The 12,827-nt window shown below is 54.7% G+C and overlaps 1 protein-coding gene across 12 annotated transcripts in view; it reads right to left on the reverse strand.

Moving 5' to 3' along the window:
- Window positions 1-12,827, reverse strand: part of CLCN6 (chloride voltage-gated channel 6) — a 29,410-nt gene that overhangs the window by 379 nt on the left and 16,204 nt on the right. For 5 of the 12 annotated variants that reach the window (XM_082464712.1, XM_082464711.1, XM_082464706.1 and 2 more), the window contains 10 exons: window positions 10,492-10,618; window positions 10,077-10,230; window positions 9,740-9,899; window positions 9,543-9,649; window positions 8,342-8,528; window positions 7,392-7,549; window positions 7,091-7,247; window positions 5,391-5,498; window positions 5,115-5,240; window positions 859-2,663 (listed from right to left, as the gene is read on the reverse strand). In XM_082464712.1, the coding sequence (XP_082320838.1) occupies window positions 2,583-2,663; window positions 5,115-5,240; window positions 5,391-5,498; window positions 7,091-7,247; window positions 7,392-7,549; window positions 8,342-8,528; window positions 9,543-9,649; window positions 9,740-9,899; window positions 10,077-10,230; window positions 10,492-10,618 (1,365 nt within the window). In that variant the 3' untranslated portion in view covers window positions 859-2,582. Of the gene's footprint in view, window positions 1-259; window positions 2,664-5,114; window positions 5,241-5,390; window positions 5,578-7,090; window positions 7,248-7,391; window positions 7,550-8,341; window positions 8,529-9,542; window positions 9,650-9,739; window positions 9,900-10,076; window positions 10,231-10,491; window positions 10,619-12,827 lie in introns of those variants that run through there. The other 7 variants (XM_082464705.1, XM_082464701.1, XM_082464710.1 and 4 more) reach the window with 7 other exon arrangements.

Raw genomic sequence — 12,827 nt, forward strand, 5'->3', positions numbered from 1 at the left:
AGCAAATCGTCCCCCAGAGCACAAAGGTCCCCCAGTCGGGTGGGGACTCTTGGCCCCCTCCCCCATCACCTCGGCTGGGGAAACAGGAAACCATCTCTAGCCAACCCCAACCCCAGCCCCAGCCCCCCCCCCCCCCCCCCCCCCCGAGGGTTTCTGTTTACCCAGGTGCCACGTTCACTGGGAGATGATCAGGCTGGTAACAGGCGGGATGTTGAAATGCAGATTTCTAACTAACAGAAATCAAAGGAGTGAGGCTTACAGTTATTTTGTTACAAGTGGAGCCGTGCTTGTCTTTGGGCTTGTCTGGAAAGGGCAAGACGCCAGGAGAGGACAGGAAATAACGTGCCTTTCCAGAGGGGCTGGGTTTGGGTCCTCCTTGGCGGCCGTCCAGTCATTTCTGGGGGAGGGAGGCGTTTGCACTCTGCTGTCTATCTCTGGGCTACACTGAGGGGAACAAAATATCTGGTGACTTAAACACAACGTGACGTGCAGGAGGCATAAATTCCAACACCACTCACCCAGGGTGTCCTGGAGGCCAGCAGCCTGTGACCCCACCCTCTGGAGGCGGGAGATCCTCATGCAGGACCTCAGTCCTACCAATTTCAGGCGAGGGAAGGAGAGGGAAGAGGAAAGCAGGTTCCTGGTATGGGCGGTCATGCCACTCGCCTGACTTGGGCATTGGTTTCCTTCTTAATAAAAGGAAGAAACAATGCGGTCAAGTTCCGAATGCTGCCTTAAAATAGTGGCAGCTGGTTGAACGCAATCACATTTAGAAGGGCTTGCCCTTTTGGTCCTTGTGATTTCCCGAACTACTTACTGGGAGTTTCATCTGTGTTTCATAAGTCAAGTGCACCCAAGGAAGTTGAAAATTTTATAGGTTGAAGTAATCTTGGTCAAAGAGATTAAGAAAATAGGAGGAACGGAGGGGCCAGAGTCATTGGCAATGGTGCTGACGCAGCCCCCCGGCGTAGATGGAGTTGTTCCCTAGAGTGTGTGGAGCACAAGACCTGAGCCAGCAAAGCCGGGCGGACACCCCCCCACCCCCACCCCCAGGCTTAACGGCGGCAACAGAAGTCGGGAGGCTGAGGGGAGAGAACAGCGGCGTTGCTGAGGCCTGGCACTGACGTCCTCAGGCAAATTCCATGATTAAAAAAAACAAAAAACAACTAACGTAATGCAAATGAATGCCACCTTGACTCTCAGAGCACATCTGCCACATGGTTGCACGACGGGCTAAGATGTTGCTAAACACGTAGAGAGAGCGCAAGAGGAAAGTAAGCGCAAATGCCTTTGGGTGCCTGTTCAGAGAGGACCAACCAGCCCAGAGGGAAACTAAGTCACTGAAAGAGAGAGGGAGGCTTCCTCCGCTTGATGTTAAAACCCCGGGGCACGTGCTGGCAGGAGGCACCTCCCTCTCCCCACTGTTAACCTCTCCTGAAGTTTCCACTGCTGAGCCGCTGGGTAGGCTGGGGATGGCCAGCAGGAGGCCAGTGAGAAGTGCTCGTGAAGGGCAGACACCCTCTTCCTCGAATAAACATCTGCTGTACTGTCACACTCTGGCTTTTTAAGCCACATCGTGTACCTGTGAGTGGACCTGGCTCAGGATTCACTCCTTTCCATCTTCTGAATAACTGCACCATTGCCCAGAGGCAAGTGAAGCAGTTTCATCTAGGGGTGCCCTGCTTTTAGGGGTGATGCCAAGATCCTCTGGGCTGGGGTTGCTTCACCAGGAAGATGCAGGTAAAACTTAAGGAAAGTTTAGTAATTCCATGGAGAAGAAAAGGATCAGGGTGAAAACGTGGCACTCGGAGACCATGGGTAATCTGGAAAATGGAGAGGAAGCCGAAATGCTCAAAACTAGGGCAGATATAAATCTAACCCTACTGTCAGAGTTATTGTTCAGGAACTAATTAGTGGGATTTGAATGCTTTGTGCTTCTCGGGTTCTAGGGAGATTCACAGCACAGGGGCAAGACCAGAGCACCAGCTCACACCCAGAAGCAGAACTTCCCTCAAAATGAACTGCTGAAGATGTCAACTTAAGAGTCCCAGTGAAGGCGGGCCTCCCTGAAACATGCATAGTTTTCTCAGGGCCCAATTCCTCAATTTAGTAATTGACTGAATTCTGCAACTGGCATTCCACCCAGTGTTTGCCTCGGTCAAGGTCCCTCCCATGATGGTTTAAGGCAACAGCTGGGTTCCCTAGGAAAGGAGCAAAGAGGTGGCGGGGGACCTGCTCCGAGTGCCCCCCGCCAGTGGGTGAGGCCTGACTTCCCCTCCGGTCCTGGTGTGAGTGGGGAGGAGGGGCTGGGGCCTGTGCCAGCACTGGACGGGGGAGCGCGGGGGGCATGAAACGGGAAGACACTGGCGGAGAGCTCACACAAGTCCAGACTCTGACGGCTTGACACCACCCCCGAGAGCTCTGATGGCAAAGCGTTCGATGATTGTAGGCTTTCCAAGCGCGCGGGCGACTGGGCATCTTCCGTGCCCGGGAACAGCCCTGGCCAGCCATGGCGGCGGAGCCCGAGCTGCAGCTCCCGGAGCGGACGGGCTGGCACGTGGCGGCGAGGCCGAGCCGGGCCGTCATAGGCTCTGGTAGTGCTGCCGCAGCCGTGCCTGCAGAAACTCGTGTGTCAGGTTGTGCCGTGTGATGACCCCGACGATCTAGGACGAAGCAAAAAAAGACCCAAGTCACCTGCAGAGTGAACCCCACTGGGACGAGAACATGAGGGACAGGAGTGGACAGAGCTTGCCCGGCCCGTCTCAATAAACGGCAGGGCCAGAATCAGGTCCTGGAGGGACAGGGACAGGCCTGACAACATGATCCGGACACTCATTTCAAAGGCCACCTAATTTCTAGATGGGAAGGAGATAAAGAGACAACTCGCGATCACAAGCTGGAGGCCAATGGCACCAATTTAGCTCCAAAAGGTTTTAGTTGGGCCGGCTAGAATCTGCATGTGAATGTCTTTTTAAACAGGGCCCACGCTCTCTAGCCTCTCAGCCACCACACCCAGCCTGCTTCGTGTGCGCGTGCAAGACACAGAGCCCAGGGAAGGCTTCTGAGAGGCGGTGACCCCTGCTCCAGGCCAGAAATACCATCTTTCAGAACTACCTGAGTCACTGTGATATTGGGATTTATAATAACACATATTTGGACTTTGTCCTAGTTCCTGGCACAAAGCTCTTAAAACTCTTGGCATTTCCTAAGTGATGAGTAATAAGGGTGTCTTACTATTCATAACAAGCTCCTTTCAACCACCCCAGAGTTTATGTTCATGAAGTAACTTTTAGAAAGCCCTTAAGGATGGAGGCTGGTTTCCCAGGGAACCAAGCGTGTGACCAGAAGATTGGAACTTTCATTCCCATCCCCCCCAGCTGTGGGAGGGGAGGGCTGGAGGTTGAATCGATCACCAACGGCCAATGATGTAATCAATCATGCATGTGTCATGAAGCCTCTATTAAAATCCCTGAACTCCAGGGTTTGGAGAGCGTCCAGGCTGGTGAACACGTAAGGTGCTAGGTGGCGCCAGAGAGGACGCAGAGCTCGGCACCCCTTCCCCATCCCACATCCCTTGCCCGGTGTATCTCCTCCATCCGGCCGTTCCGGGGTTACTAAATTACCGTTTACTATAAAAGGATATAAGTAACTGTCTTCCGGAGTTCTGTGAGCAGGGGGTCATGGGAACCTCCTATTTACAGCCAGTGAGTCAGGAGCGCAGGTGACAACCTGGACCTTCCGTTGAAAACTGAAGTGGGGGAAGGCGGGTGTGATGAACAGTCTTGTGGGGCTGAGCCCTCAACCCGAGGGACCCGACACCGCCCCCGGCAGACAGCGCCAGGGCCGAGTTGAGTTTAGGACGCCCAGCTGGCACCCGGAGAACCAGAGAACTGCTTTGTGTGGGGAACACCCGGTCTCCGCCGCCAAGCCAGGGACAGACGCACGGCAGAGCCTGAGAGTCCAGAGAACCAGAGTCCTCCCTACACGGGTAGTTCCCCCAGTCATCGCGGTGACTCACAGCTGCCACTGAGGCGGGTGTCCCACACCATCAACTGCGTTAGAACTGTCAGCGCGGCTGTGTTTCAAGGAACACGATTTGACTCCCTGCCACTAAACCCGCGTCAGGACACGCCGTGCTGCGGGAGGTCCTGCTGTGACCCTCACTTTGGAGAGGCGTCACTTCCTGGAGGGCAACGAGGCGACACCCACCGAAAGCCTCAAACAGGTGACCGTTACGGTGAAATTTAACTAGATATTGCACAACAGAGGACGACTGAGTAAGTGACCGGACTGCCACGCAACGGAAAGCTCTTGAGCTGTCAGAGTATCCCAAGTGAACACCTTCTGCTGTGGAAAGTCATTTCCTATAGGTTAATTGAAACATTAAGGTATTAAACAGGATAAGTAGTGTTAACATCTTCACTAAACCTTGACATATAAAACCTCTATGTCTAGACACAGAGGAAAGAACAAGATATACTTTGAACTAACGTGGCTGCCTCTGCAGGGGTAAGGCTTTGGCGTCTCTTCTTCCCACCGATCTACATTTTCATATTTTTCTACAAACAGCAATGTTTGTGCAATAAGAAAAACAATGGAGTTCTAAGAAAAAGAAAACAATGGAAAAATCTGTAGCAATAATTACTAGGTATTTTACCTTTCAAAACTCTCCAAGTATTTTGTCTGAAACTCCCTCATTTACTGCTACAAATTCCCGTAACAGGTGGGGAACTGACCCCCTCCTCAAGGAGGCGCCGTCAGGTCAAGGGTGAAGAGGAAGGTTTCAGGACAGAGACAAGGCCCCAAGCGCTTCTGGGCCTCAGAAGGGAAGACCAGTGAGGCGCTGGCGACATCTGCCGGCCACACAGGAGACGGCGTAGAAGAAACACCCCGGAGGCAAAGGGGAAGGTCCCCGAAGCTACCCCAGCCTCCCCCTCCACCCCTGGGCCCCTCACTCCCGGTGGGGAGCCGCAGAGCAGGTCGGGTCTGAGAAGCCTCCCTGCAGGATTCTGCTGCTCCTTCCTGGGTGAGAGGCCCCACCACCCCGGCAGTGCTGCCCTTAGAGGGTCCTTTCCAGAAGGTGCGGCCGCAGGCACACGCGCCCTCACGCTCACCTCTCCCACCGCGTTCACCACGGGCAAGTGCCGCAGGCCCATCGTTCTGAACAGGTTGAAAACTTGGGAGACGTGGGTGTTGGGGGAAACAGTGAAGGGCGCGGGGTTCATGTACGGGGTGACGTCCTGCAGAGGAGACAACACAGGGGACCTGTGGCCTGTCCTGCCCGCCCAGGATCAGATGCCAACCGTGCAGACGAGCAGCGGTCCACGCAGGACAGGCCCTCGGCCTCTGTGCCTGGCCCCGGCCCCGTCCCCAAGGGAAGCCCTTCTCACCACGATCATGCGCGGGTTCAGCAGGGTCAGGTCCAGGTCGTGGATGTCAGGGTACCGCGGGTAATCCTCGGCCATCTCAGCGTAGGAGAGACGTGGCTGGCTGGCGCTCTGCAATCCCAACCGAGACAGTCCTCGCACCGAACGTGGCAACTGGCAGGGTCACCTTTAGAGACCCCCCCCTCTGTGTCTGAGAGCGGGGCGGGGCAGAGCAGGGGCCAGGACAGGTGCTCCACAGCCAGTTCTCTGCCAATTCCTAGCTGTATCTCCCTGGGCCAGTCTCCTAATTTCTCTGAACTTCATCTGTAAAACAGACCTGAGCTATTCTAGAGTTTCAACGAGAAAGGTGCTAACTAATAGTAGCTGTGGGGGTGACTTGTGTCACCCCAAAAGATACCTCAGAGTCTTAACGCCTGGTACCTGTGAATGTGGCCTCATTGGAAACAAGGCCTTTGTGGATGGAATCAAGTTAAGATGAGGTCATATTGGATTAGGGTGGGCCCTAAACCCAGTGACTGCTGTCCTTATAAGAGAGGAGAGAACACACAGGGAGAGAGTGGGTGACGAGGAGGCAGACGTGAGGGAGGAGCCTCCAGTCGAGGCAGGCCGGGGGCTGCTGGCGCCCGCCACAAACGAGGAAGGCGCCTCCGGAGGAAGCACGGCTCTGCCGACACCGGCACCTCGTCCTGTGACCTGAGAGCTCTCAAAGAATACCCTGCTGTTGTTTCAAGTCACCCAGTTTGCGGCAACTGGAAATGGCGGCCACAGGAGACTCACACGGGAGCTCTGTTACTCCTCCTGCGTTCTGAGTCTTCTGGACTTTCCCTCAGCTCTCACTGCTGCTGACCGTCACCGGGCAGCGGGGCCGCCACTACCAGCTCTCGAGCGGGGCACAGGAAGCACGGGTGCTGGTCACCGCTCCGCCCCGCTCTCCTCCCCTCTGCACACAGCCCTCGCCGTCCACCGCTGACTCGGGCCAGCTCTGGCGGCTCCTGTGTGCAGGCAAGGCCCTGTGCAGTCTGGCCCACTTCATGCCTCCAAATTCCCTGTCCCCTGTGCTCCGCACGTGACCTTTCCCCCATTCCAGCAGGGCTGGGCCTCCCCACAGGCCACACCCTCAAGCCTGAGCCTCTCCACCTATGGCCTTTTCTGTCCTGCCCATGTGAGCTGCTCTTTTGCAGGCCAGTGAGACCACGAGTGACCTCAGCTGGCTGCCCACAGGCAAGACACAAAGCAGGAGAGTCAGTTTGGAAACCAGTCCTCTGGGTGACTTTTTCAGGCTCCATGTGAAGGGGTGAAGTGTGTCTCAGGTCGCTATAGGGACCACTTTGAACACAGCCCACCCATGCCTGCTATCTCGACAAAAACCAAAGAGAAAAAAGGAAAAAAACTACAGGGGAATGGATGAGAAGAAGGGTATTTCTCTGGAAGACACATGTAACAAAGTTCATTCATGGCAGAGATTAAAGGCGGAAACTATATTAAGAGCCCACCGGCCAGAAGGACACTTAGCAACGGGTGAGGAGACCACGGGAAGAGGCCCTGGAGGGCGACTCACAGCCCTGCTCGGTCTCAGCGCAGGGACCCTGCCTGCAGCGGGGGCCACGGGGCCACACACACCGCTGGACGGCAAGTGCAGGGAATGTGCTCCTGCCACCCTCGCGCCTCCCAGAATCCTGGTGGGGACAAGACAGGCGACTCACCGACTGGCTTTCAGAATAACAAACTCCTCGGACGAGCAGGGTGACGAGCTGTGAGCGCAGGATCAGGCCGTGGAAGGTCAGCGGGCGGAAGCGCTCCTCCATGGTCCAGTCTTCGCTCGGGGACTGGTCAGGGTATAGGTTGGGGTAGGGAGTGTATCTGTTACACAAAAACCAGACGCTGCCTAGGACACCCTCAGCAGGACCACTTCCCGTCCACGTCCCCGAGCCCCTCCCCCAGTTCCCCCGGACAGCCCTGGCAGGCGGGGGGCTGACGGCCCCGCAGGCGGCCGCGCTCCCTCACCTCCGCTCGAGCATCTGCTGCAGGAGGTCCTCCTTCTCGCCCGGGTCCTCGGAGGTCACGTGCTCGTCGCACACGTTCCGCAGCTCGCTGGACGGGTAGGACTTCATGGACTGGCTCCGTCTGCGCTGCTCACCGGCGCGGGTGAGGATGCTGCACTTCTGCGGGCGGGAGGGGCGGCGGCGACGGCCAGCTAGCGCGGGCGCACCAGCACCCATGCGGGTGAGGGTGTGGGGGACAGTGCGGGTCAAAAGCACAGGGCTCCACCGCAACTGCAAGAAACCTTCACAGTGGCTCAGGGGCTTGTGATTCAAAGGAGCCTCTCGGAGCCCAAGGTTTTTGCCAGCCCAACCCCCCTGGCTCCTTTGATTTGGGGACAACATCTCAATGCTCCTACGTCATGTCTTGGCGGTCCTGTCAACTAACGTGCCCCCCCAGCCTCCAAAGCCAAGGGTGGGCACGTGACCCAAGCGAGGCAGCGGGACTCTCCCTCAGCGCAGGTGCCTCCCGGTACCTGCAGAGGGGCCCCCAGCCACCTGCTCGCCCAGAGCGCACGGCTCCTGGTCTTCAGCTTTCCTGTCCGCCCTGCAGTTTCCAATGGACTTTTTTCTTTCTTAAGTAGGTCAAAGTCCATTGTTGGCAACTCAGAACCCTCCCCGATACAACCTGCACTGAATACTCAAGACTGCTGGGTAAAACAACAGTCTATCCACGTGCTTGCTGGAGTGGGAATGAACACACGTCCTGATGGCCTAACGCAGTCCTTACTCACTGGGTAGTCTGTACTCGCCGTCCAGTCCACACTCTCTGTCGCGTGCAATGAAGAGCACTGACTTTCACACGAGCCAACCAGGGCCACCCCGTCTCCGGGGTGTGACAAGCACGGGATCACCGCGAGCAGCAGGGAACCGCTTGCCCGTCGCCCACCTCTCCTCCGCGGCCGGTTCCTTTACCTTGTATTTGATGTTGTTGCTGATGAGCTGATTGCCCTTCATGAACTCCTTCTCGTTGCCCCGGTTCTCCGTGACCACGGGGAAGGCGTGGTGGACGGTGGTGCGCAGGATGCTGACCAGAGACTGGATGCGGGTGTGCGGGTACACGTAGGTCAGGTTGGGCTCCATGACGTCGCTGGCTCGCAGTCTGGGGGAGGGAGGGAAGCGGTCCAGCCTCACGACAGAGTCCACGGCACCGCGAGCGAGCCGTGACGGAGCTGCACTGCCTCTCCTGCACCGCCTGGACCACCTGGGCCCCTTTTCCGAACCATCTCTAGCAGTTCCTGCAACACACCCGCTCCTTGCCACTTCCATCCCCTTCGCACATGCTGTTCCCCATGCCTGGAATGCCCTTCCTTGCTCTGTCAGACCCGTGGGCCAAGACCCTCAGCTCAATATGAATGTCCCCCCTCTACAAACCTCATCCACTTGCTCAGGGGTTTGGCCATCGCTCCTCAGCACCCCAAGGCACATGCCAGTATCACCACTGAACTGCTAATTATACTGGAATTAAAATAAAAATGTTTGGGCGTCCCTTTAGACCAGGGACGGCAACTGTCACCCACAGGTCCAATCTGGTCACGCTCGCTCGTTTACATGTTGTCTGTGGCTGCTTCTACACTAAAACGGCAGGACAGAGAGCACATGGCCTGCAAAGCTGAAAATATTTACTATCTGGCCCTTTCCAGAAGTTAGCTGACCCCTACTTTAGACTTTAACCGCCTTGCATGAGCCCAGACATGGGAGGCCTGAACTATCTGTCGGTTGATGGATAAGCTGGTGATTATGCCCAGAGGAATCACTGCTGATAGGACGACACCTCGCTGGGCACACACGAGGCACCTAGTTCTCACTCACAGGGCTTGGACCCTGAATTTAAACATTCAATCATATCACTTCCTATTTAACCAGAATGCCACAGCGGCCGAACCATCCACGAAGCGGCCCTGCCCACCCCAGTCCCCAGCTGCACGGGGCCGCTCCACTGTCCCGAACACACTTGGGCACAGACGTGCTTGCTGTTGGAAGGACCTTGCTGTTGTTACTTACCTTCTTCCAACCCAAGAATCTGAATTACCGTTTCCTACCTAATACAAACATTCCTGGGCCCTAGAGTTTGTAAATTCTGGAACTAGGACATGAAGAGAAATCCTGGCCTTACTTGTCCATTTCCACCTTCGTCTCCCATTCTAGAAGCGGCACGCCTCGCAGGCCCACGTGGATGTCATAAATGCCCTTATTGAAAAAGTCCCCTGTCCATTTGGCCACCTGAAACACAAAGCAAAGACTTGAAAAGAGGCTGCTGTGGGGGAACTTGGCCCTGAACCTGAAGGAGGCCTAGAAGGGGGGCGTGCTCACCATCAGGGTGATCATAATGGGGAGGCCATAACTGATCTCGTTGGTAGACTCAATCAGGATGACCGTGAGACTGATGGTCATACGGACGACCCCACCCAAGAAAGCCGCAGCACCAATCAGCGCAAAGGTTCCCGAATAGATATGGCCCAATCCAATGTAGCTGGTGAAGAAAGAAACCAAGAACGTGCCTTAGAATCATACTGGGGGTGCGGGAGGGAGCTGTGATTTGCACACCTGTGCATACGTACTCAAGTGCACGCTCAGGCGCATGCACGCGCGCACACACACACACACACACACACACACACACACACACACACACACACACACACAGTACCTTTTGAGAACGTTGGCAACTAAACGTCCAAAAGCAGCTCCACATAGCAGGGAAGGCACAAAAAGGCCACTTGGAACAGAAATGCCGTAAGTCCAACATGCAAGCATGAAATAGAGGACGAAGAACAACGCCAAAGTGATGGGGCTAAAAGTACCTGCAAAGCCAGAACAGACCGACCTGAGTCCTGCTAAGATGCCTGCCAAGGCCCATCAGACTGTGTTGGCTCCCACCAGGTCCTTCTGTGCCCTGACCGGTTCACCTCCAGCACCGGAGGCAGACACCCCAATCTTGTCTGGGTTGGCATTACCAATGAAAAGCCCTGTTCTCGCTCAGAATGAAGGGCAAGCCTGGCTGTGTCTGACAGAGGAGTAACCATTTGTTCCCTGCCCCAAACCCCACCCTCCCGGATACTCACTATCCTGGTGGAAAAGCTGAAGGATGCCAGACTCTTGCGGGTTGAAAAAGAGTGTGGCCATGTCATTGTAGGTCTCATTGGGACAAAAAAAGGTCTTGATGCTGGAATTCACTTCTTCTGACGTGACCTAAGAAGCAGGAATCAAAAAGTCAAATAAGGGCCCCTGAGTAGGGCATTTGAGACTTCAAGTGGGATGTCTCCAGCGAGGTCGAAAAAGTCTGGTTTGCAAGCTTTACCCGTAAATTAAACAGGCAGCAGAAAAAAGATCGATCCCCAAGTGCAGCCAACCGTGATACGGTATGTTCCTTGCGTTCTGAGAAAGAAAGAGTCAGGAGGAGGGCCCTGTTCATGCACATTCGTAACAAAAATGTAACTACACTTCGTGTTCACCATGGTCTGGCTCTGCCTCCTCTCCCAGGGCTAATTTTGTCAGTGGTACTGCGGGAAGCCTGGCCCCAGAGCACCATGGATGGTGGAGGACGAGGCAGGGGACCGAAAAGTGGCCGGGAGGGGACAGGCGTCTGCGGAGGAGAGTCCAGGGCATGGCCTGACCTAACACCCCAACTTTGTCCCAAATGGAAAAAGCCTCCACCTGAGTTTGCTGCAGAAGAAAGCCCACGTACATGAGGCCCGATGCAGACGCCGCGCTCCTGGCTGCCTCACCCACCTGGCTGAACAAAACCCAAGCTGGGAGAAGAGATTATTTCTCCACATCCCAGCCCTCTCATTCTCTTCATCGTTTTGTGTGAGCAGATGAGATCCGGGCACTGCTGGACTCATTATAGGGCGAGGATATCTGTTTTCTGGTTGGTGATGTACAAGTAGCACAGGGGGCAGACCTCACATCTATCACTGGGCAAACAATTAGAGAGTGTTTCTTGCAAAGTTAACTAAGCAGACAGACTTTTCCTGGATTCCATTCTATCGATATTAATGACACTGTAAAGATGCCCTTATGTGGACCCTGTAACAGTACTAGGTGATGGGTTTGTATAACCCTACCAGGTGGACCTGGCTGGGCAACACGGCCGGATGAAGGCTGCTGTAGGAGACAGGAGAGCGCCCCCTGTCGGCAGAACCTGGCAGGGAGGAGCTGGCAAAGGAGACGCGTGTGCAGAACAGTGAAGGGGGGACAAGCTGAGGCGACAGCTTAATCACCAGCACATGCAGTTTCCCAAACTATGTCTAGAGGAACCTAGTCCCGAAGGTGCTCTGGAAAGAGTCCTGTGGTCAAACGCATACAGAAGTATCACAGCACTTGCTAGAAATCGGTGTATCTGTGAAAAGCAGAGAACAGGCTCCATGATCAGGCGGATTTGACTCTCACGCTGCCACCCTCTAGTGACCTTGGGAAAGGTCTTTCATTTTGTGAAGCTTCCGTTTCCTCATCTATGAAATGGGAATAATACCCACCTCATGCTATATATTACTAGCTGGGTAATCTCAGGCAAGACCTCAGTTTGCCTCAGTTTTTTCATCTGTAAGATGGGAACAATACTAGCCAACGTGGCAGTGGTAAGGACTAAGTGAGGTCACGTGTGTGCAGTGCTTAGTAGAACACCTGGCACACAACAAACACTCCAAACATTCCTAACACTTACTGGAACTTTAAAGGCCCTGAGAAGTCCTGTATTAAAGAAACCTACTCAGCTCTGGTTAACCCATCTGACCACAGAATCCTTTTCCATTTGTTTGCTCTTGAATCACGTGTATCAATGTTCCTTAGAACACACATTGGAAAATATTGGTCTGGTAACGAGGTGGCCTTGGGGAATAGCCAGTAACAGGGATCAACAAACTTTTCCTGTGAAGAGCCAGACAGTTAATATTTTAGGCTGTGCAGGTCACAGTCTCTGTCACATGTTCTTCTGTTTTGTTTTGTTTTTTTTTTTCCCCAACGCTTTAAAAATGTAAAAACCATTCTTAGCTTGGGGGCTACACAAAAACAAGCAGTTGCCAAGGGCCAGATTTGGCCCATGGACCACAGTTTGCTGACCTCTGACCTAGTACATTCTAGCCGTTCACTGACTGTTCCTGGGGACATGGAAGAGGCAGCCACTCAAGACAAAAGCCCAAAGGGGCTCAGAGGGACTCGAGTGGCTCCCCGGGGGCAACAAGACATGTCCTTAGAGAACCTCCAGCCTCCACCCTAGAGGCCAGCTCTCAGACCCATCGGACTGGACCGAAAAACACAGGGTGCAGTAAGCTCTAATGCCTACCTCACTCAACTGGCTCTTTTGGGCAAAGGTGCTAGAAAACATCACATACTCCTAGGAAAGGAAAAGGAGAAATGCAAAGAGGAGGTATGCCAGTAAATGACCTAAACCCAGAAAAAC

Source organism: Balaenoptera physalus (assembly GCF_965194825.1).
Source record: "Balaenoptera physalus genome assembly, chromosome: 1".
Lineage (NCBI taxonomy): Eukaryota > Metazoa > Chordata > Mammalia > Artiodactyla > Balaenopteridae > Balaenoptera > Balaenoptera physalus.